The sequence below is a fragment of the Geotrypetes seraphini genome, chromosome 11 (genome assembly GCF_902459505.1).
Source record: "Geotrypetes seraphini chromosome 11, aGeoSer1.1, whole genome shotgun sequence".
Taxonomy (NCBI): Eukaryota; Metazoa; Chordata; class Amphibia; order Gymnophiona; family Dermophiidae; genus Geotrypetes; species Geotrypetes seraphini.
The window spans coordinates 16,591,029-16,613,642 of record NC_047094.1 but is presented as its reverse complement, the minus strand read 5'-3'; the positions used below and the strand labels follow the sequence as shown (position 1 = coordinate 16,613,642).

Genomic DNA, 22,614 nt, shown 5'->3' with positions numbered 1-22,614 from the left:
GTGAGACCTATTCCTACATTTTGCTGAAGTCACAGGCTTGTGCAAACTGGTTTCAGTTCAGATGCTGAGATGCTAATGTGTGGCATGTGAGTGTGTGTATTTCTTGCTGTGAAATTTCTCAAGGACACCAACCAGTGCTGGAAAGACAATGAGCTTTTTAACAGCGCTGAAAGAAAAATGCCAGTCAGCAGAACACTCCATCCGGGAACCTAAGAACTGATAAAGTGATGCTGTACTCGTGTGAAGAATGGAAACTTCAAGAAGAAGAAAATTCTAGAAGCTATGCCTGTCCAGGGCCCCCCAGGGAAGAATGGAGGCGTGGGATAGGAGAGGGTTAAATAGGCATTTGGTTTATCCAATAGGGTGGTACATGATAGCCAGGGAAATGTCTTGCTAGAAAAATATACTTTTTGTATAAAACCCCCATGCTGTGGCAGAGTTTCCTTAGAGAGACTGCGCCATGCTTACAGAAAGATGCTGGCACTGTTCGTATGATGTGTTTTTCTCTCCATTGTATATGTCCAAACTGATTTATTTCTGATTTGACAAATGCTGCTATAATACTTATTACTAGAATAAAAAGTTATTTGCTTTGGAATATACAATGTAATCTTGTTGTTTTTTATTTTTATTTTTGGTTTTTATTTTTCCTTCACAATGTAGAACGGCTAAAAAACTCATTGGGTTGCCATCTACATATCATTAGTAGTTGAGGCTTTTTCTCCACTAAATTTAAATAATTTTTCAGGGGGTACCCCCACTACTTGGCTGATACTATTTTTTAATTTAAATGTCTATCATATCACCTCGCTCTATCCCACCTTTCTTTCAAAATATACATGTTGATAATCTTTAAGATTGCCCTTATATACTGTTTATGCCAAAGGCCACCGACCATTTTAATAGCCTTCCTCTGGACCGACTCCATCCTGGTTATATCTTTTTGAAGGTGTGGTCTCCAGAACTGTACACAATATTTTAAATGAGATTTCATCAGAGTCTTATACAGGGGCATTATTATTTCCTCACAGACATGAGTCTCAGAGGTTGAGGAGCCCACTGTTTGTACAGAGTGGCTCAGAGCACTGGTCATCAGAAAGGGTGAGTAGTCCATAAATCAGAGAGCTATTTATCTTGCCTTGCTTAACTTCTCTCTGGTTTAGGGTCAAAGGCATGTGTTATCTGAGAGAGCCATCAAGAGTGCAGAAGTCTTCATAGAGTTGGATGAGCTGAGTGCATAGGTGAGCTGTACTTGCTGTGACTCTCAGTGGCCCAATGTAGTAGGGGTGGACAATGGCTGTTGCTCCAGAAGACATTTGCATGGCTACAACATAGTCCTCCCTCCATTCTTTTGTCAAACTTAATAAGCTTGATATTTGGCCTAGGTGGAATAGTGCACTTGGTATGGCAGTCCTGGAAGAAACATAGAAACATGATGGCAGATAAAGAGCAAATGGCCCATCTAGTCTGCCCATCCACCACAGTAACCATTATCTCTTTCTCTCTCCGAGAGATCCCACGTGCCTTTCCCAGGCCCTCTTGAATTCAGACACCTCTTCCAGGAGACTGTTCTATGCATCTACTACCCTTTCTGTAAAAATGTATTTCCTTAGATTACTCCGGAGCCTATCGAATCTTAACTTTATCCTATGCCCTCTCATTGCAGAGTTTCCTTTCAAATGAAAGAGACTCCACTTGTATGCATTTAAGATCTTGAAAACTGCCCCCATACACCTCATGACGAAGACCACGCACTTCTTCTGGACCGACTCCATCCTTTTTATATCTCTTTGAAGGTGCGGCCTCCAGAATTGTACACAATATTCTAAATGAGGTCTCACCAAAATCTTATACAGGGGCATCAATACCTCCTTTTTTTCTGTTAGCCATACCTCTGAGAGGTGTTGCGTCTTTCACCCATTCTGTGAGATAAAAGCTCTGGTAAATCCCATAGGTTTGGACTGGTCTAGAAAGATAAGGAAGGTGAAATTTGTTCTTATTTGTTAATTACCTTCTTTGTGTCCTATTAGATCAGTCCAGAACCCATTACAGAAGACTGGTGGATTCTTCAGATTCTTGACTCCTAGATTTATAATTTGTTTGTATATAGTTTGTTCTGTAAAGGTAGCCCTATGGGCTTCTACTTTGGGTTTGGTTTGGACTACTTATTATTTCTTCTTAATTATTTTGGTCTCTCTGTTGAGTGGCTTTAGCATTAACATACTGGCATCTTTGTGGCTGCACAATCTGTTATACTGATGATGCAATCAGAATCTTCAAAACTTTGCTTCCATCTGCTGATAGAGGGATATAACCCATATGTCTGGACTTGTCAAGCAAGACTTAAGAAAATGAAATGAGCAGGTAAGAACAAATTTTACCACATATTTCAGAACAGGGATAAGAAATGTTCATAATAAACTGGACTGATATTTTCTGGTTGAAGGTTGCTGTGCGTATTCGCCCAATTAATGAAGTTGAACTGGATGAAGGAGCCACTATCATAGCCCACAAACTGGGTGATCAAGTAAGTAAGGAACTCAGTAGTGTAAGAAGTGTATGAAGAGAAAAGTGTTCAGAAAGGGATCAAGTGAATGGTAAAATTAATTCCAGTGACATGGCAAAAACAAAATAGCTGAAGGACAATTGCAAAGGTTCTCTTGGATATTTCATGGGTGTCCTTCATAGAGTAATGCATAGCTCCGCAATCCGTGCCCAACTATGGGCATTAGAATTCACACCGACTGAAACCAGGTGTAAATCCTGATTTGCAAGCTGGCTACAGATCCCTCTAATTCTATAACACTGCATTTTAAGGGAACGCCTCTGACCTGCCCATGTCCCTTCCATTGTTATGTCTCCTTTTCGGACCCATAAGGAAACTTAGGCACTATTCTAAACTGGGCACATAAGTATAGTTCCAGATGGATCTGCCATATTTGGGCCATTTCAGTGCCTTGCTTCTGTTATAATACTTTACTGTGCTGAAAAATCAACACCAAAATAGCACATAATAATAGGCACGTTACATAGATTTCCCTAGTACATGTATATGTCCTTTTGTGTGTTTCTTTCTCCTGAATGGAGTTTGATTCTGCCGCTTAATATGTTAAAGCTTCTGTCCTCAACTCCCTTTAAGGAGCATCTTTGAAAAACCTCATCCTGAATTTTATCTCTTAATTTAAGAACATTTTGAGCTGAAAATTTGAACATGCAAAGATACTCGTCTCTCATTCATAGCAACAGGAATCATTTAAAATTATCCTTTGTTTCCAGAGGTTCTATTCTCATATCAGGAAAATCAAGGGCTATTTTTACTAAGCTGGGGTAGCGTTTTTAGCACGCGCTAATTCCAGCCCTATATGAAAAAACTAATGCCAGCTCAATGGAGGCGTTAGCGTCTAGCGCGCGTGGCAATGTAGCGCGCACTAAAACCGCTAGCACAGCTTAGTAAAAGGAGTCCCAAGTCTTTACTTTTATTCCATGTCCACTGTATGCTTTAGAAGTACATTAGTGTCCAAAGAATTTTCAAGAGTAGGCGGATTGTTTTTTCTCCTTGCAAGTTTCAGAAAAAGCAAATTAACCTTTATTCATTGCTCAGTAGCCAAGGAAATGATTCATAAGCATATATTTGGAAATATATTAAGGAGAGCCTCTGGATTGAACTGGTTGATAAGACTAAAGGAAATAAAATTAGCAGATAAGATCTAATTTCTTGTTCTTTAGTGTCCTTATCAGACCAGTTTAGAACCTGTGGGATGTAGCAAAACAATTCCTAAGATGTGACTTCAAAATATTTTCCCAAATAATTTCAATCTCAAACAATTATATCACCAGTCTGTAGCTGCTAAATGGAGGAATTGCTTACAATTCTGTTCATGAAGTTGATTGCTTCTAGCAGAAAATTTTGCAGGTCTTAGAAGGTTGCCTCCTTATGAAATCAAATTTATTAAACCACTTTACTATATTTCTATATCAGTGTTTTAACGCTTTTAATCAGCAGTCAGACCCTCCTCATTTTTAATCTTAAATTTTCTACTACTACTACTATTACTATTATTTCTAGATTGCTACCAGACATACGCAGCACTGTACAGAGTCATGAACGAGACAGTCCCTGCTCAAAATAGCTTACAATCTAAAAATACAAGACAGACAGGATGCCAGGGTGGGGGATACAGTTAGGGGAGATGCTTAATCTGCTGGCTGGGATGGGGAGCTGTGGGCAGTAGGGAGCAGGGTTATGGATTGAAGGCTATAATCAAAAAGATAGATTTTCAGTCTGCTTTTAAACAAGGGAAGGGGTGTGACAGACAAGCTCAAGTAGTGTATTCCAGGCATGCGGGGCAATTTCACTTTTACAAATGTTTTACCAGCAATATGTTATGATGAATATTATTAATAAACTCAAGCAAAATGGAAAACACAATAGGGGGTCAATTCTATAAAGTGTGCCAAGATTTAGACACTAAAATGCAGTATGCTGAGTGTGAGATCTATTACAGCATCTGGGCACCCAGTTTCCATTATAGAATACTACTATACTATACATAAATTGGCATTTACACATTAACATTTAGGTGCACCCACTTACACCATGTTCATAGTAGACATAAATGTACATTTCTAAATGTAACATTCTTTAGCACTCTCCAGACCAGTAGAGGTTAATCTTTACGAATGGGTATATATCCAATCATGACCAGCAGGTGGAGACTGAAAACAAAACTGTGGGACAGTATATAATATACTCCCTTCTCTATTTACATCAGTCTTCTTTCAGTCTCCAGCAGGTGTTGAGTGATCTGTACCCATCTCCCTTGGTAGGGCTGTTGGAATTTGTTTAGGGGGTTTCTAGTCCCTGTTTTTGGCCGGACAGAGCTTGGGCGGGCCCTGTTTGGGGGTCCGTCCGACCTCGGGGGTGTCAAACCCGGCGGGTCTTGAGCGGGGTCCCTCCCCCCACTTCCTCCACCTCCCCACATTTTTTTAGAGGAGCCTCAGCAGTAAGCCTTGCCCCCTAAATCAAGCAAGGCATATTGCTTCGAGAGCCTGTGGAGTCTGTTCTGTAAAAAAAAAAAAAAAAAATCCTGAGGTAGTGCTGGTCTGGAGGATTGTTTCCCTTTAAGAAAACTGTATTTTACTGTATTTTTTCATCTAACCGGCACTTTTTTCTAGCTATGTCGCGTATGGAGCAATTGTGCCCTTCTCCGGGGGAGGGGGACACAATTAGGTCCAGCCGCGAGGCACTCGCGGCTGGCCTGAACTCGGCGGTTTGGGTCGGTGAGGTGGTGGAGCTCCGTCGGCAGCGGCTGCAGGCGCCCAGAGCTCCCCGCCGATGGTGCCTCGCGAGTCGGCTGGGAGCAGTGGGGAAGCCCGGTCTTCCCCAACCGCCCACGGAGGGATTCGCCGAAGGATTCCCTCTCAGCTGATTTTTTGACAGCTGATGCCGACTTGCCTGTTTTAGCGGCTGGGACTGTTCAGCCTTCTCAGCCGCTACAGGCCATGGAGGGAGCATTTTTGGCGGGAACTTCGCCATTTTCTCTGTCTGGCCCCTCCATTTTGTCTGCAACCTCAGGTGACCTTCCCCCTGTATTGCAAACACAGGGGCAGGTTTCAGAAGGGACCCCTGCTGGGGCAGGGAGTCCCTGGGGACCCCCAGGGGTTTTTTGTCCCCAATTTAATTTCTTCTTTGTGCAGACAATTGGGGGTCCCACGTGCACCTGGGGGGTTTCGGGGGTGGTTTTCCCTCCGCACCCCCTATGGCTTGCCTCCCTCTTTTTGTTTGGCGTCCCCTCTTCCTCCTCCCGCGGGGGGGCTTGGATTGCGAATTGGTGGTCGGAGGAGCGTGTTGGCATGGTTGAGGACCTGGCTGCTTTGGCGGGCTTCCAGGATCCTCTAGAGGGGACGCCCGCTGGCAGCGGGGCGGCGGTTTTCCCGTCTTCCAGAGCAGATGCGTCCGTGGTGCGCTTTTTATTCAGAGGGATGAGCTTTTAGACCTGATGTAGCAGGTCTCCTTGGTGCTGCATTTTCGAAGTTGCGCCACCAGAGACCCCGTGTATGGGGGCCCCTCTGCTTCAGGGGGTCTGTCCTGTTTCCCGCTCTTTTCCTGTGCATCAGGATTTTCGGGATTTTGTGTTGGCGCAGTGGCCTACGGGCGCCGTTTCGTTTGGTGTGCACCTTGGCTCATGGGTATCCCATCCCGGAGGGGGATAGGGCTACCTTAATTACGCCAATGGGGGACGCGGTGGTCTCGGCACTTCCTAAGCGGCTTACCGTGCCTGTTATGGACGGATCTGCTCTTAGGGTCTCTGAGGAGCGTACGTTAGAGACACTTCTTAAGTATAATTTTGATGTCTCTGCCTTGGGGGTCCCGGCAGCTATTTGTGTGGGGCTGGTGGCTCGCACCGTGTTTCGGTGGTCTGAGCATGTCCTGGATTGGGAGTCTGATGACTGGTCCTTAGTGGATCTGGAGGTGGTGAAGTTTGAGATGACTGCCTCGTTCCTCTCGGTTGTTCTTTGTGACTTGGTGCTGCTAAGTCTGGGTCTTTTGGTGGCCGCACGCTGTACCTTGTGGCTTCGCGCTTGGTCGGCGGTTGCCGCGTCCAAAACTGAACTTCCCAAAATTTCCCTTTCGGGGGTTGTTTTTTGTTTAGAGAGGACTTAGATCCGGTGCTTCAGACTCTGACGGACCCGGAGGTGCCCCGTCTGCCTGAGGACCGTGCCCGCCCGGCTTCTCGGGTTGGCATTGCCCGGGGGCGTCTGCGGGAATTTCGCAAGTTTCGCCTGGGGCATGGGACTGCTTCTTTCCAGGCTTCCGGTTTTTCCCCGGGGTCGGTTGGCTTAGCGCATGCAGTCTTTTTCAGGGGGCCCGTCGGGGGGCTGGGAGTTTCCCCCCCGGTTCTCCTGCTGCCCGTCCTGCGCGATGTCTCTTTGCCAGCACCCCCTTTGGTTCCCGGGGGTGCCCGGCTTCGCAACTTGTTTCCAAAGTGGGCCAAGATCACGTCCGATCAGTGGGTCCTGGTGGTGGTGCGGGACGGTTATGTACTTGAATTTTATCCGCTCTCTGCCGGATCATATCTAGCCTTTCCATGTCAGGTGGCATGGGAGACGCTAGCCTTTCGCCAGACCCTTCAGCGCTTGCTAGATCTCTAAGCAGTTGTCCAGTGTCACCTCAGGAGTGCGGTATCGGCTGGTACGCCATTTCCTTTATGGGGCCCTAAAGGGAGGGGACCTTTCGGCCCATCCTTGGTTTAAACTGAGGTCAACAGGACTCTCAGAATTCCCTTTTATTCGCATGGACACACTGCAGTCTGTCCTTTTGGCGGTTCAGCCGGGGGAGTTCCTGACTTCTCTCGCTCTGGCGGAGGCCTGTTTCCATTCGGGCCGCTCCTCAGCTCTTTCTTTGCTTGGCGATATTGGGTCTGCACTATCAGTTCTGGGTGCTTCCCTTGGGCCTGGCCACGACTCCCTGGACGTTCGCCAAGTTGATGGTGGTCGTCACGGTGGCATTGCAGTCAGAGGGCATTCTGGTGCACCCCTTCTGGGATGACTGGTTGTTTCGGGCGAAGTCGTTGCAGGAGAGCGCCCGAGTTACGGCTCGGGTGGTTGAGTTTCTCTGGTCGCTGGGCTGGGTGGTCAACCTTTCCAAGAGTCGGTTGGTCCCCGCTCAGTATCTGGAGTACCTTGGAGTTCTGTTCGACACCTCCTTGGGGAAGGTCTTCCTTCCAGAGGCCCGGGTAAGCAAATTGCAATCTCAGATTCGCCTTCTTTTGGCGTTCCGGTGTCCTCGGGCGCAGGATTTCCTCCAAGTCTTGGGGTCGATGGCAGCGTTCCTGGATGTTGTGTGGTGGGCCCACATGTCTCTTCAGTATGCTCGGCTCCTTAGATGGTCACCCCAGTGGCTCAGTTTGGAGGTCCCTGTCCCTCTGTGAGGCTTGACGCGCTGCAGTCTTCTTTGGTGGCTCCAGACCTCTCATCTGGTCCAGAGGATGAGTCTGGACCTATCGCAGTGGACGGTGCTTCTCTCGGATGCCAATCTCCTCGGTTGGGGGGGCTCAGTGTCTAGGGGCACCTGGTCCATGGAGGAAGCATCCTGGTCAATCAACATGTTGGAGACCAGAGCCGTCCCTCTGGCGCTATTAGCCTTCCGCTCCCGCTTGAGGGGCAAGTCGGTCAGAGTCCGGTCTGACAATGCCACAGCAGTGGCTTATGTCAATCGTTGAGGCACCAAGAGCGCTCAGCGGAGGAGGCGGCTCGGCTCATGCTTTGGGGCGGAGTCACGCCTTCTGGACCTCTCGGCCTCTCACATGGCCGGGGTAGAGGTTGTTCAGGCGAACTTCCTCAGTCACATCTTAGATCACAGAGAGTGGTGTCTCAGCCCTGTGGCTCTTCAGTGGATAATGCCGGCTTGGGGTCAGTCCCTGATGGACCTATCGGCCACGAGTGGCAAGGCCAAGGTGTTCCGCTTCTTCAGTCGTCGCAGGGATGGACTGGCCGAGGGTCTGGATGCTCTGGTTCAACCATGGCCAACAGAGGGGCTGTTGTGCAGGTTCCCTCCGTGGCCATTAGTGGGCAGAGTTCTTCTCCGCATTGTTCGCCATCCGGGTCTGGGGGTTCTGGTGGCTCCAGATTGGCCTCGACATCCGTGATACGCAGATCTGGTGACACTCTGGTGGCGGATCCTCTTCCTCTGCCTCCCTTGGACGACCTTCTGACGCAGGGTCCCATTCCCATGTTCGACCCGTCTCCCTTCTGTCTTACGGCTTGGCTTTTGAAAGGGGTCGCCTTGGTAAGAAGGGGTATTCAGATAGGGTGATTTCTACACTCTTGGGGTCCTGGAGGCTTTCTACCTCTCAGGCTTCTGTGTGGATTTGGCTCTTCTTTGAGGGGTGGTGCCAGGGGCGGGGAGTGGTCTCTCTTCGCGTTTCTGTGCCTAACTTCTTAGAGTTCTTGCAAGATGGCATGGATAGAGGCCTGGCTTTGGCTTTTCTCCGGGTTCGGCTTGTGGCCTTGTCAGCCTTTCGGGGGTTTGTGACGGGTCAGCGTTTGACAGCCATTCCTGATGTGATTCGCTTTTTGCGGGCGGCCAAGGTGCTCAGGCCTCCCGTGCGGTCCTCTATTCCCTCTTGGAATCTCAGTCTGGTTCTCTCTATTCTGATGCACCCGCCCTTCAAACCGTTGGGCGGCTGCTCTTTGAAGGACCTTCCTCTGAAGACGGTCTTTTTGGTGGACATTTCTTCCGCTAGGCGTGTTTCTGAGCTACATGCTTTCTCTTGTAGGGCTCCCTTCTTGGAGTTTTCTAGGGAGCAGGTTGCCTTGAGGCCTGTTCCTTCCTTTTCTGCCAATAGTAGTTTTTCCTTTTCATGTCAATCAATCTGTGGTCCTCCCGGTCTTGGGTAGTTGGGAGGGCTCTTCTGAGCAAAGTCAGCTGAGCATGTTGGATGTTGGTCGGGTCCTTCGCTCTTATGTGCACCGGACCCAGGAGATCAGGAAATAAAATCATCTCTTTGTCCTTCTGACTGGTCCTCTTTGGGGGGCTGGCGCTTCTAGGGCTACTATTGCATGCTAGATCAAGGAGACTATTGCTTCCGCTTCTCTTCTGGGGCAGCAGCCCGTTCCGGAGTTTCTCAAAGCTCATTCTACTCGGGGTCAGGCGGCTTCTTGGGCTGAGTCGTCGCTCGTGCCTCCAGTGGACATTTGTACGGCTGCGGTTTGGTCTTCCTTGTATTCCTTTGTCAGACTCTTTCGGGTAGATGTTCTGGCGCGTCAGGACGCAGTGTTCGGTGTGTGTGTTCTGGTGTCGGCCCTTCGGGGGTCCCGCCCGTGTGAGGGACTGCTTTGGTACGTCCCATTCGTAAAGATTAACCTCTACTGGTCTGGAGAGTGCTAAAGAAGGAGAAATTAGGTTCTTACCTGCTAATTTACTTTCTTTTAGCTTCTCCAGACCAGTAGAGGTCCCCACCCTGTCTGTTGTTGTTGTTGTTGGGGCGTTTTCGCGGGCAGTTTTTGTTTTTTGCTGCGGGTTCTAGTATTTTTCTAGGGCCGGGGAGAATTAAAGAACAGTGGCTGTGGCTCGGCTAGCTTAGCTGGCGAGCTGTGGGGACATTTTCCTTCGGGTATTTCTCCTCTGCATTTTCCAACAGCACTTGGGTATGTTAATTGTTACTCCTGTTCGGAGTATTGTTTTCTTTCTGTTTTCCAGTTCTTGGTTCTGCTTGGCTATTCGGCAGACTGATGTAAATAGAGAAGGGAGTATATTATATACTGTCCCACAGTTTTGTTTTCAGTCTCCACCTGCTGGTCATGATTGGATTTATACCCATTCGTAAAGATTAACCTCTACTGGTCTGGAGAAGCTAAAAGAAAGTAAATTAGCAGGTAAGAACCTAATTTCTCCTTTTAGCACATAAATGGCAGTATTCTAAATCCCCATTATGTAAATGTTTGACACACCTATGCCCTGCCCATGCATCTCACCCTGAGCATGCCCCATATATTTATGTACTCTGTTACTTTATACTATGTTCACAAGTACTAGTATTCTGTAATCTTAACATGCAAATGATGTTTACATTTAGGTGCTAATATTATATAGCTAGGGGGATAGTCCATTGCTTTGTCAGTTAAAATACTGAGAATTTAAGGCTGCACAGTGCCTTTATGGGGGTGTGAAGCATGGAGGACTGGTCAATGGTAGTAATAAAGGAAAGAAAATTAGCAGGTAAGTCCCAATTTCTCCTTCCTATCCTGTTTGTTTTTGGGATAACCAAAATGAATATTTATAGAAACATGGCAGATACAGGTCAAATGGCCGATCCAGTCTGCCCATCCGCAGTAACCATTATCTCTTTCCACGTGCTTATCCCATGCCTTCTTGAATTCAAACACAGTCTCTGTCTCCACTACTTCTTTCGGGAGACTGTTCCACACATTTACCAACCTTTCTGTAAAAAAAAGTGTTTCCTTAGATTACTCCAGAGCCTATCACCTCTTAACTTCACCCTATGTCTTCTCATTCCAGAGCTTCTTTTCAAATGAAAGAGACTCGACTCATGCGCATTTACGCCATGTAGGTATTTAAACGTCTCTATCATATCTCCCCTCTACTGTCTTTTCCTCCAAAGTATAGATATTGAGATTTTTAAGTCTGTCCTCGTTGTCTTATGACGAAGACCACACACCATTTTAGTAGCTTTCCTCTGGACTGACTCCATCCTCTTTATAACTTTTTGAAGGTGTGGTCTCCAGAATTCTACACAATATTTCTTTTTCCTACTGGCAATACCTCTTCCTATAAGATGTATGAATGCAAATGAATGTGCTAATGCATATATGCTAATGCATCATAGCCCACCCTTTGTCCCACCCAAACTATGTCTATGTATAAAATGAATGTTAATGATATCATGTGAGCAGGATGAGAAACTCCTTTCCTCCAAGGAATAGAGTCACTCACTGCCTTACGCTACAGATTATGTAAATGTCCTATGGAACTCACAGACAAAACAACCTTTCATAAACATAGAATAAAATAATTTTAGACTTCTTGTAGTTAACTTCTTTTTGTAAGTGATGAAAGACAGAATGAGTAAAAAAAATTTCCTATGCCATACTGCAGGAATAAAGTTTTTAATTTTTATGTGTTCCATCATATGGAGGGTTAAAAAGAATTATGTAAGAAAAGTCTTTGCCTGTCCTTCCAATTGTCCGAGGACACGAAAGTCACTGAATTTGTTTCATTGAAAAGAAGTGAGAATTTCTCAAACAAGTTCAACGATCAGAAAAACTGAGTCAGTAGTTTGGGAGAACAAACCCTGCTTAAAAAAATAATCCTCATTGCTGTACTATGAGAAGCAATTAGATGTTGTGGAAAATTGCTGACCATTCTATGTCATTTCAGAAGTTTGACCCACAACACTAAGGGCTCCTTTAACAAAGGCACGCTAGCGATTTAACGCGCGTAATGTCACGTGCTAAACCGCCGGCCACGCTAGCCGCTACCACCTTCTCTTGAGCAGGTGGTAGTTTTTAGGTCAGCACGGGGGTTAGCATGTGATGAAAAGTCGTGTGCGTTAACCCCGCTAACATGGTTTAATAAAAGGAGCCCTAAAAGCCAAACGGGAAGAAAAAAACCTGATAACTCTTTTTCACAACACACACTAATACACTTCACAATCAATACATTTCTCTGAGGACAAGCAGGCCATATAATGCTCACATATGGATGATGTCATTCATGGAGCCCAGTGCAGAAACACTGCCCAGCGTAATATCTCTTTAAGAGCTTGAGGCAGTGCTCTCACTGTGCATGTTTCCTTCCCTGTATATTTTCTTGGTTTGTTTAGCCATTTTAAAGTTTCCTTTATATTTTTGTTTCAAAGGGCCTTCTTAGACCTGAGCATTGGTCAGGAAACATCATTCTTTTTTTCAGGTGAACTGTCGCTTTCTTCCTCAATATTGAGTCATTTGATTTTTCTTTGGTGATATTCCCTTCCATGTCATATAAAATTCCCAGTGGCTTTAAGCACTATATCAAGTGCAGTCAGACACTCTCAGAGGCTGACACTCATTCCTGGTGAGTCCAGTGTATGGGGGCCAAACCATAACCATCTAAACCAGGGGTGTCCAACCTGCGGCCCAAGGGCCGTATGCGGCCCCGTGAAGTATTTTGTGCAGCCCCAGTTGAGGGCGATGCAGTGTTTTCCTCTGCTGCCCCCCCGGGTGTTTACCGTCTTGCTGGCTCCCTCCTCTGTCTTGCTGCAGCATTTGCGTGTTTGTGCAGCCCCAGAAACATTTTTTTCGGCCAATGCGGCCCAGGGAAGTCAAAAGGTTGGACACCCCTGATCTAAACTGTTCTTTGTTTATGAGATTCCAAAAAAAACATTTTTGGAGCCAGATTTGACCTTGCTAGTGGTCTCTCTGCATAGATGTTGCCAGAGACATTTTCTAATAGTGGGGCATCCCCTTGGTGGATCTCTTTTTCACTCATTACAATCACAAAGTCCCTAGCATTAAATGCCTTCCTCCTGCAATGGGGACAATTTTTTTTTTAATAATTCTTTATTGATGTGCCATACTTCAAAAGTGCAATAAATGAATATATAACACATAAAACATCAATTTAAGCACATCCACTTACAATTCTAAATTTAACCACTCATTTTCTCCCCCCCCCCACTCAATGATGATACAATAAAACATAGCGACATTTACCGTATTTTCACGCATATAACGCGCATACGTGTATAACACGCATACGCGTATAGCGCGCGGGTCCAAACCATTTGTGTAAAAAAAATTTTATATAGCACGCACACGCGTATACCGCGCATGTTGCTATAACCTCCACCCGCCACTCCCGCTTACTCCCTCTTCTGGCCTGCGAACCGGCATCCTCCCCCCCGCTCACGTCACCCCCCCTCCCCCGCGATCCTACATCCCCCCCCAGCACCGCAAAGACATCGGTCGCTTACCCGATTGGGCACCGGCACCAGCACCAATGCACAGGACGTGCCAGTGCCAGTGCCCGAAGATCCTCCCTCATTGGGCTGGGCTGGGCTGGGCGGTGCGAGGGAGATCCTCCCTCTTCCCCGTGCCGGGCTGGACTGGGCTTTGAGCATTTGCGCATGCTCAAAGCCTTCTGGTCTCGCTCTCTCCGAGATTCTGAATCTGAGAATCTCGGAGAGAGCGATTGATATGGACCATTGATATGGACCCGAATCTTCAGGAACATCGACGCTGCTTACAGTGTCTGGGACCGGATCACTCAGACTTTTTGACTGTCTCGTCGAGGGCATAACCAACCTCGTTCTGCCTCCCCCTGTTTTTCCCATCGGAGGGCGCCTCCATCGTTTTTATCATCGCTGGGAGGCCATAACAACCGACCTCTGGGTCCTTACTATCATCAAGGAAGGATACTCTCTTCATTTCCATCGGGTCCCTCCGGACCACCCTCCAAGAGAGTATCCTTCCAAACTTGACTCAGACCGCCCTTCTTCTCCAGGAAGCTCAGGGTTTGCTCCGGCTTCGTGCCGTGGAGCCGGTCTCGACGGACCATCTGAACCAGGGGTTTTACTCCCGGTACTTCCTTGTTCCGAAGAAGACGGGCGACCTGCGACCCATTTTGGACCTCAGGGCCCTCAACAAATTCCTAGTCAAGGAGAGGTTTTGCATGCTGACACTTGCTTCTCTCTACCCTCTCCTCGAGCAGAACGACTGGTTATGCTCTCTGGATCTCAAGGAGGCCTACACACATTCCCATTCATCCGGCCTCCCGCAAGTTCCTCAGATTTCGGGTGGGACATCTACATCTGCAGTATCGAGTGCTTCCATTCGGCCTGTCCTCGTCTCCCAGAGTCTTCACGAAGTGTCTGGTGGTGGTGGCCGCTGCACTCCGGAACAGGGGTCTTCAGGTATTTCCATACATCGACGACTGGCTCATCAAGGCCCCATCAACTCCAAGGGTCATTTCGGCGACCTTGACCACGATCTGCTTCCTGCAGAGCCTAGGCTTCGAGATCAATTTTCCCAAATCTCATCGGCAGCCTACCCAGTCCCTTCCCTTCATCGGGGCGGTACTGGACACCATCCAGCTTCGAGCATTCCTTCCTCCTCAGCGCATGGATGCTCTTCTTCGTCTCTGCCAGTCTGTATCTTCTCACCAGTCCATCTCAGCGAGACACATGATGGTCCTCCTGGGCCACATGGCCTCTACAGTTCATGTGACGCCCTTTGCCAGGCTCCATCTCAGAATTCCTCAGTGGACCCTAGCTTCTCAATGGACTCAAGTGTCAGACCCGTTGACTCGACACATCATAGTCACTCCTGCTCTTCGGCAGTCTCTACTTTGGTGGATGACCTCTTCGAATCTATCCAGAGGTTTGCTGTTTCACACTCCTCCTCATCAGAAGGTTCTCACTACCAATTCCTCGACCTATGCCTGGGGGGCTCATCTGGATGGGCTTCGCACTCAGGGATTCTGGACCTGTGCGGACCGACTCCATCAAATCAATCTTCTGGAGCTCAGAGCCATCTTCAATGCTCTTCAAGCTTTTCAACATCTGCTTCACGACATGGTGGTCCTCATTCGCACCGACAATCAGGTCGCCATGTATTATGTCAACAAGCAAGGGGGCACGGGCTCGGCCTCCCTCTGCCAGGAAGCTCTCAGAGTCTGGGATTGGGCGGTTCGCCACAACACCTTCCTCAAAGCTGTCTACATTCAGGGGAAGGACAATGTCTTGGCGGACAAACTGAGTCGTCTTCTCCAGCCTCACGAATGGACACTCCACTCCAAGCCCCTTCATCAGATCTTTGCTCAGTGGGGAACGCCTCAGATAGACCTCTTTGCGGCTCCCCACAATTTCAAGCTGCCTCAGTTTTGCTCCAGGATCTACGCTTCTCATCGCCTCGAGGCAGATGCTTTTCTGCTGGATTGGGGGAATCGCTTTCTGTATGCGTTTCCGCCATTCCCTCTCATTCAAAAGACTCTGGTCAAGCTGAAGTCCGATCATGCCATCATGATTCTGATAGCTCCTCGGTGGCCCAGGCAACCTTGGTTCTCCCTTCTACTTCAACTCAGCAGGAGGGAACCGTGCCTACTTCCAGTGTTTCCTTCACTGCTTACTCAGCATCAGGGGTCTCTGCTTCATCCCAACCTGCAGTCTCTCCACCTGACAGCTTGGTTCCTCTCAATGTAACTCCGCACCAGTTTTCCCAGGCGGTGAGGGATGTCTTGGAGGCTTCCAGGAAGCCTGCTACTCATCAATGCTACTCCCAAAAATGGACTAGATTTTCTTCATGGTGTATTTCCAATTCTAAGGAGCCTCAGCGAGCCTCCCTATCTTCTGTTTTGGACTATCTTTTACATCTGTCTCAGTCTGGTCTCGTCGACATCTATACGAGTCCACCTGAGTGCTATTGCGGCTTTCCATCAGCCTCTACAAGGGAAACCTCTCTCTTCTCATCCTGTGGTTTCCAGATTTATGAAAGGACTTTTTCATGTCAATCCTCCTATCAAACCGCCTCCAGTGGTTTGGGATCTAAATGTTGTCCTTTCTCAGCTTATGAAACCTCCTTTTGAGCCTCTGAGCAAGGCTCCACTAAAGTTTCTCACTTGGAAAGTGGTTTTTCTGGTGTCCCTCACATCTGCTCGCAGGGTCAGTGAGCTTCAGGCCTTGGTGGCGGACCCACCTTTCACAGTATTCCATCATGACAAGGTGGTCCTCCGCACTCACCCGAAATTCCTGCCTAAAGTGGTCTCTGAATTTCACCTCAACCAATCCATTGTGCTTCCAGTGTTCTTTCCAAAGCCTCATTCTCATCCTGGAGAATCAGCTCTTCACACTCTGGACTGTAAACGTGCTTTGGCTTTCTACTTGGATCGCACCAAACCACACAGAACTGCTCCTCAACTTTTCGTCTCCTTTGATCCAAACAAGTTGGGACGACTTGTATCGAAGCGCACCATCTCCAACTGGATGGTGGCTTGTATCTCTTTCTGCTATGCCCAGGCTGGATTACCCCTTCCCTGTAAGGTCACAGCCCATAAGGTCGATTGAGGAGATTTGTAGGGCTGCCACTTGGTCCTCGGTTCATACGTTCACCTCTCATTATTGTCTGGATACTTTCTCCAGACGGGATGGGCAGTTTGGCCAAACTGTGTTACAAAATTTGTTCTCCTAAGTTGCCAACTCTCCCTCCATCCCATTGAGGTTAGCTTGGAGGTCACCCACTAGTGAGAATACCTGCCTGCTTGTCCTGGGATAAAGCAATGTTACTTACCGTAACAGTTGTTATCCAGGGACAGCAGGCAGCTATTCTCACGTCCCACCCACCTCCCCTGGGTTGGCTTCTCTGCTAGCTACCTGAACTGAGGAGACACGCCCGGAGCATCGGGCGGGAAGGCACTGGCGCATGCGCGGTGCGGGCATCTCGAAACTTCTGAGTTTCTTCAAGCAAGACATGCTTGCAAGATTGTCCGTATCGGGGCTCTGTCGGATGACATCACCCACTAGTGAGAATAGCTGCCTGCTGTCCCTGGATAACAACTGTTACGGTAAGTAACATTGCTTTTTGGTTTTTCTAATAGTCATGTATATATTTTTTTAATAAAGTACTTAGCTTAATTAGTTTTAAGGAAGCGCCTCCACCACCATGCCCATGTTTCAAATTACTTTCGTGAGGGTTGAGGCTCCCGATTTTAAATTATCAAGCATTCATGAAACCCCTCCTCTCAGTAGTTAATCATGCAAATTTTTGTTATAAACAACGCTGGAAGTAAATGACAGTGCCAGCATCTATTAGACTTAGAACTGTCTAACTTGTGTAACTTGGGGTCCAAAAAGATCTATGTAACAGAAGAAACCACGTTTCTCTCGTAGATGCTGACGCTGTACATTTCATCCTCCAAGTCCAGATTTGTGGCCATCGAGTCACAGAAATATACTGCTTAATCTTGATGCTCCAAATGTCCCTAAGACTATTTTTCATTTTTTTAGACAAGAATTCAGAAATTAATTTATACTACCTGGCGGCCTGATGCCCTAAAAAATCTGCCTGGAAACATAAGATCTGTAAGCTATAATGAGTTTTTAATTTTTGCCAATCAGGGAACCCCTTCTGAATGGCCTGCTTCAACTGCAACCACCTATAATTTTGAGAATTTGAGATACCGAATGATTGTTGCAGTCGTGAAAAATCAAGCAGTTTCCCATTAGATATAGCATCATCTAATGTAAGAATGCCTGCCTGCATCCAATGCTTCCAGAAGATCCCAGACCCGCCAATTTGAATCTTGGAGAAATTCAGAAGCATCCCCTGGAGGGGAACTATAGATGGAGTTGGAGGATCTACCTTCTTCTTTTTTGCTGAATTCCCAGCTACAAAAGCTGCTTCCAACTTAGTCTGTTTGCCTGAAGACATATTTGCTGCAGATGAGATGTTAAAAAGATGAAAAAAATAAAACAGTTTTGCTATCAGGTAAGCAGGTTAATGCCAGTGAGGGAGGAGCAGTTGTATCACACAGCCACCATGACCGCTGGCAAGTTCCGGAATCTGGGGACAAGTTTTTGAATGTAGGCAACGTTTAGTATGAAAATATGTTGAAAATTGGTTCAAAGTTATCGGATAAAAATTACCCACAGATTATACAGTTATGTGGACATTTTGAAAATTGTCCTCTGTGGACCTGATTTATTAGGTTTTTCCACTTAGATATGGAATAGAAAAAATCTGTTGTAAATGAGACCCAAATGGTGAAAAGTCTTTAATATCTCTGATTCTTATGTTTTTCCTTGTTTTAACTACCTTATCTCCATCTTTCTTTTAAAAGATTGTAATTCTGAAAGACCCAACAGAAGATCCAGATGATATTTTGCGAGCAAATCGTTCCAGGGAGAAGACTTTCATATTTGATATGGTTTTTGATCAGGGAGCTACCCAGGTAACTTTTTCCCTCTTCCCCCTAAATGGAAGAATGGCTTACTGTTAAGAGCTTACTGCTAAGAACTAGGAAAGCTGGGACTGAAATCCCATTGATGGCACTTGTGACCTTGCTCAGTTCACTGTAGAGATTGACACAAGGAAAAAATTTGTCCCCATCACTGCCCCGTCCCTGCAACCACTGACCCTGTCCCCATGACCACTGTCCCCGCCCCATCCCGCAACCACTGTCCCTTCCCCATCCCCATCCCCGTAGCATCCATACAAGCCTCAGTACTGCAATATTTAGCTTATTCCTTCCTTATAAATCAAAGTTCTGGCTGCTGAACTAGAGAAAGAGATGTTCAGCTGGCAGGGCTTTGTTTATAAATTTTTATCCACACAACTAATATGCTACTTTATCCTAAAGCAAAAAAATAAAATAAATATAATTTTTTTTTCTATCTTCTGCTTTCCTCATCTTCTCCTCATTCATTTCCTTCCATCTACTTTCTGTCTTCTCTGTCTCTTCCATATGCTCTGTTACTGTGCCTCTCCCTTCCATCTCTCCCTCCGCTCCCCCCATAGTCTGGAATCTCTCTCTTCCCCATTTCCCTTCAACATCTGTTCCTCCCCACCCCACCTTCCCCAGTTCCCGTCAGCATCTGTTCCTCCGCACCCCACCTTCCCCATTTCCCTTCAACATCTGTTCCTCCCCACCCCACCTTCCCCATTTCCCGTCAGCGTCTGTTCCTCCCCACGCCACCTTCCCCAGTTCCCTTCAGCGTCTGTTCTTCTCCACCCCACCTTCACCAGTTCCCTTCAGCGTCTGTTCTTCTCCACCCCACCTTCACCAGTTCCCTTCAGCGTCTGTTCTTCTCCACCCCACCTTCACCAGTTCCCTTCAGCGTCTGTTCTTCTCCACCCACCTTCACCAGTTCCCTTCAGCGTCTGTTCTTCTCCACCCCACCTTCACCAGTTCCCTTCAACGTCTGTTCTTCTCCACCCCACCTTCACCAGTTCCCTTCAACGTCTGTTCTTCTCCACCCCACCTTCACCAGTTCCCTTCAGCGTCTGTTCTTCTCCACCCCACCTTCACCAGTTCCCTTCAGCGTCTGTTCTTCTCCACCCCACCTTCACCAGTTCCCTTCAGCGTCTGCTCTTCTCCACCCCACCTTCACCAGTTCCCTTCAGCGTCTGCTCTTCTCCACCCCACCTTCACCAGTTCCCTTCAGCGTCTGCTCTTCTCCACCCCACCTTCACCAGTTCCCTACAGCGTCTGATCCTCTCTACCCCACCTTCACCAGTTCCCTACAGCGTCTGATCCTCTCTACCCCACCTTCACCAGTTCCCTTCAGCGTCTGATCCTCTCTACCCCACCTTTACTAGTTCCCTTCAGCGTCTGTTCCTCTCTACCCCACCTTCACCAGTTCCCTTCAGCGTCTGTTCCTCTCTACCCCACCTTCCCCAGTTCCCTTCAGCGTCTGTTCTTCTCTAGCCCACCTTCCCCCAGGTCCCTTCAGCATCTGTTCTTCTGCACCCCACCTTTCCTCCCTTTCTCCCTCCCTGCTCCTTAACTTCGCAGCAGGCAATTACTCTAAAAGTACTTCCTGCCAGAAGCTGGAGCGTTGAAATCGCGTGTGGCTGCAGGAAAGGTCATCTCTGATGCAACTTCCGGTTGCGTCAGAGATAACCTTTACGGCAGCCACACGCGATTTCAATGCTCCAGCTGCTGATAGGAAGCACTTTTAGAGAAATTGCCTGCCGCGAAGGTAAGGAGCAGGGAGGGAGATGCTCAGAAGGCGGCGGAGACGATCGGTGCGGCAGCGGGATGGAGGGAGGGAGATATTTGGGCGGCAGCAGTTATCAGTATGGAGGGAGGGAGAGCGATCGGTGACCACACGTGCTCCCTCCCTTCACTGTGGAGACAAGGCCATTCACCGCTTCAAGGGGTGGTAAATGGCCTTCTCCCTGTACCTGCGGCGACCACTTATTTTCTCTCCCCCATTTCGGCGGGTTACCCATGGCCTATCGTGGGTAACAGTCACCGTGTCATTATCTAATTCACTTCACCCTCCATTCCCATGTATACAGATTTGTAGGCCAGTGCAGTAAAATGCACTAGGCCTAGTGCACAGGTTAGCTTGTCTTTTGCCCACAAATCTGTGTGCACTCTGTATGAAAACAAGTTGTGCGCATGAATCACCTTTGCAAAGCCTTGAATAGACATTAATGCACAGTCCATTTAAATTAGGGTTACGATATTTTATGTAAAATTCAGACCCATTGACACACACCCCCAGGCACACCCAGTTCCACCCATCCCCGCCCCGTTACACCCATGTCTTGCCCCAGCCTCACCCCTCCCCCTGCCTCCCTCAGCCTGTTCTCGTTGGTCGGGAGGGCATGCGCAGACGTGACGCAATGACATCACATGCATGTGACATCACCACATTGCATCTTCGCATGCGCAGATGCCTCCTCCCAATGTGATCCGCCTTTCTTTTTTTAATAAATCTTTATTCGTTTTCAAAAATTACAAGTGTACAATAATCCATCAGAAATATATTAATTAATCACTTGACAATCTTATTTGTAATCTTCCAATACATAAATATAAAAGAATCCCACCCCTCCCTTCCATATACTAATAATTAACAATTATCAATTCTGGGCGTGGCTTAACGCGAACACAAGATGGAGGTGTGATCGCAACGCTCCTCTTCAAATAGGCAATGATTTAAAAATAATTTTATCCTCTTACTGCTGAATTCGGGTAAAAAACAAGTCTAATTGAAACTTGAAATTGTGGCAACTGATATTGACTTCCTCCGCCGAAATCGGGACAGATCCTGAGAGAAGAGAGCCGAAATAAGATTGCCGGTTTTTTCTCTCTCAGTGCTGGATCGGCGCGGCATCGGGGCTAATAACTGACAGAGAGAAAAAAAAATCTGTCAACGGAGAAAATCTGCAGAGTATTGAGAGTGACTGGCAGCGAAAGGAGTTAGAGAGGGATCGATCTCAGAGTGAAACCACTGTCAAATGATTTCTAAAACTGTGGCGGTTTGAAGCTGCCCTCTCCTGCCGGCGCTGAACTGAGACCCTGAGGGCGACTTTACTGGGACAGCAGGAGATTGAGCACAGGCTACAGTGAAGTGGGGTGGATTTGTTCCTTAGTAGCCGATTTCCTTTAAAAATAAAATTGTGACAGATATTGCCCTCCTCCTCCGATGAGACTGAAATAAAACCTGAGAGAAAAAGAGCCAAGAAAAATGAGCGCCATTTCTCTCTATGCCGAAGTGATGCGATGCTGAGGGCTAAGTGGCAGACGAGTTTGAAGAGCTTGAAGATCGTTGTGGTCTGACATTGAGATACTCGAAGACAGAAAGAAAGAGAGAAAAGTTTCCTCTTTTGGACTGATATCGGTGGAAAGCTGATGCCTGTCTGTCTCTAAAATATGGCGGTTTGATATAGTATTGAAGTGAAAACAGATCTTGAGTGAGGAAAATCAAAAATAATATCGCTGGTTTTCTTTCTTAGTGCAGAATTGGGGCAGATAACTGACAAGAAAAAGGAAAAAAAAAAAAAAAAAAGGGAAAAATCTGTTGAGAAAATTTCTGCTACCAAAGTTAGAACGAAATACTGAGAAAGAAAGGCTTAATTTCCCTTTTATTGATTATTATCTTTAGATAAATAGTTGATGGTATGAATGAAAAAGATTTGCAGTTTTTTCAGTGCTAAAGCAACGCAGCAGCAAGAACAGGTTGCTAATGGTGTTGAAAGTATGCAAGATTTGTAAAATTACTGTGAAGAGAATTTGGTCCTGCCAAAACTGAAACAAAACCTAAGAAAGGAGAGCTAGAGAAAATTGATATCTCCTCACCGTTTTTTCTTCTGAATTGGTGTAGCAAGAATTTTAAAAACAGACTACTGGGAATAGTGATTGAAAGAGATTTTTGTGTCTCCTAACAACTGTTAAGAAAGTAAAACCCACGAAAAAGAAAACAACAACATGGCAAGTACCAGACAAAACAAAAATGAGGCTGGCATGTCAGCAAAAAGACAAAAACAAGATCAAATAACACCAAGCAAGATCCCACTTCCTGCTGAAGAACCTGACATATTGAGTAAAGCAGAAGTTATGGAAGAACTAAGACAAATTAAACAAATGCTTAAGGAAACTGTAACCAATAT

General features: G+C 46.9%; 1 protein-coding gene across 1 annotated transcript in view; it reads left to right on the top strand.

The window, feature by feature from the left end:
- The window catches only part of LOC117369378 (kinesin-like protein KIF19), a 145,702-nt gene that overhangs the window by 16,926 nt on the left and 106,162 nt on the right, over positions 1-22,614 (top strand). The window contains exons 3-5 of the mRNA XM_033963861.1: positions 2,447-2,527; positions 11,021-11,068; positions 18,332-18,442. Of these exons, the coding sequence (XP_033819752.1) occupies positions 2,447-2,527; positions 11,021-11,068; positions 18,332-18,442 (240 nt within the window). The remainder of the gene's footprint in view (positions 1-2,446; positions 2,528-11,020; positions 11,069-18,331; positions 18,443-22,614) is intronic.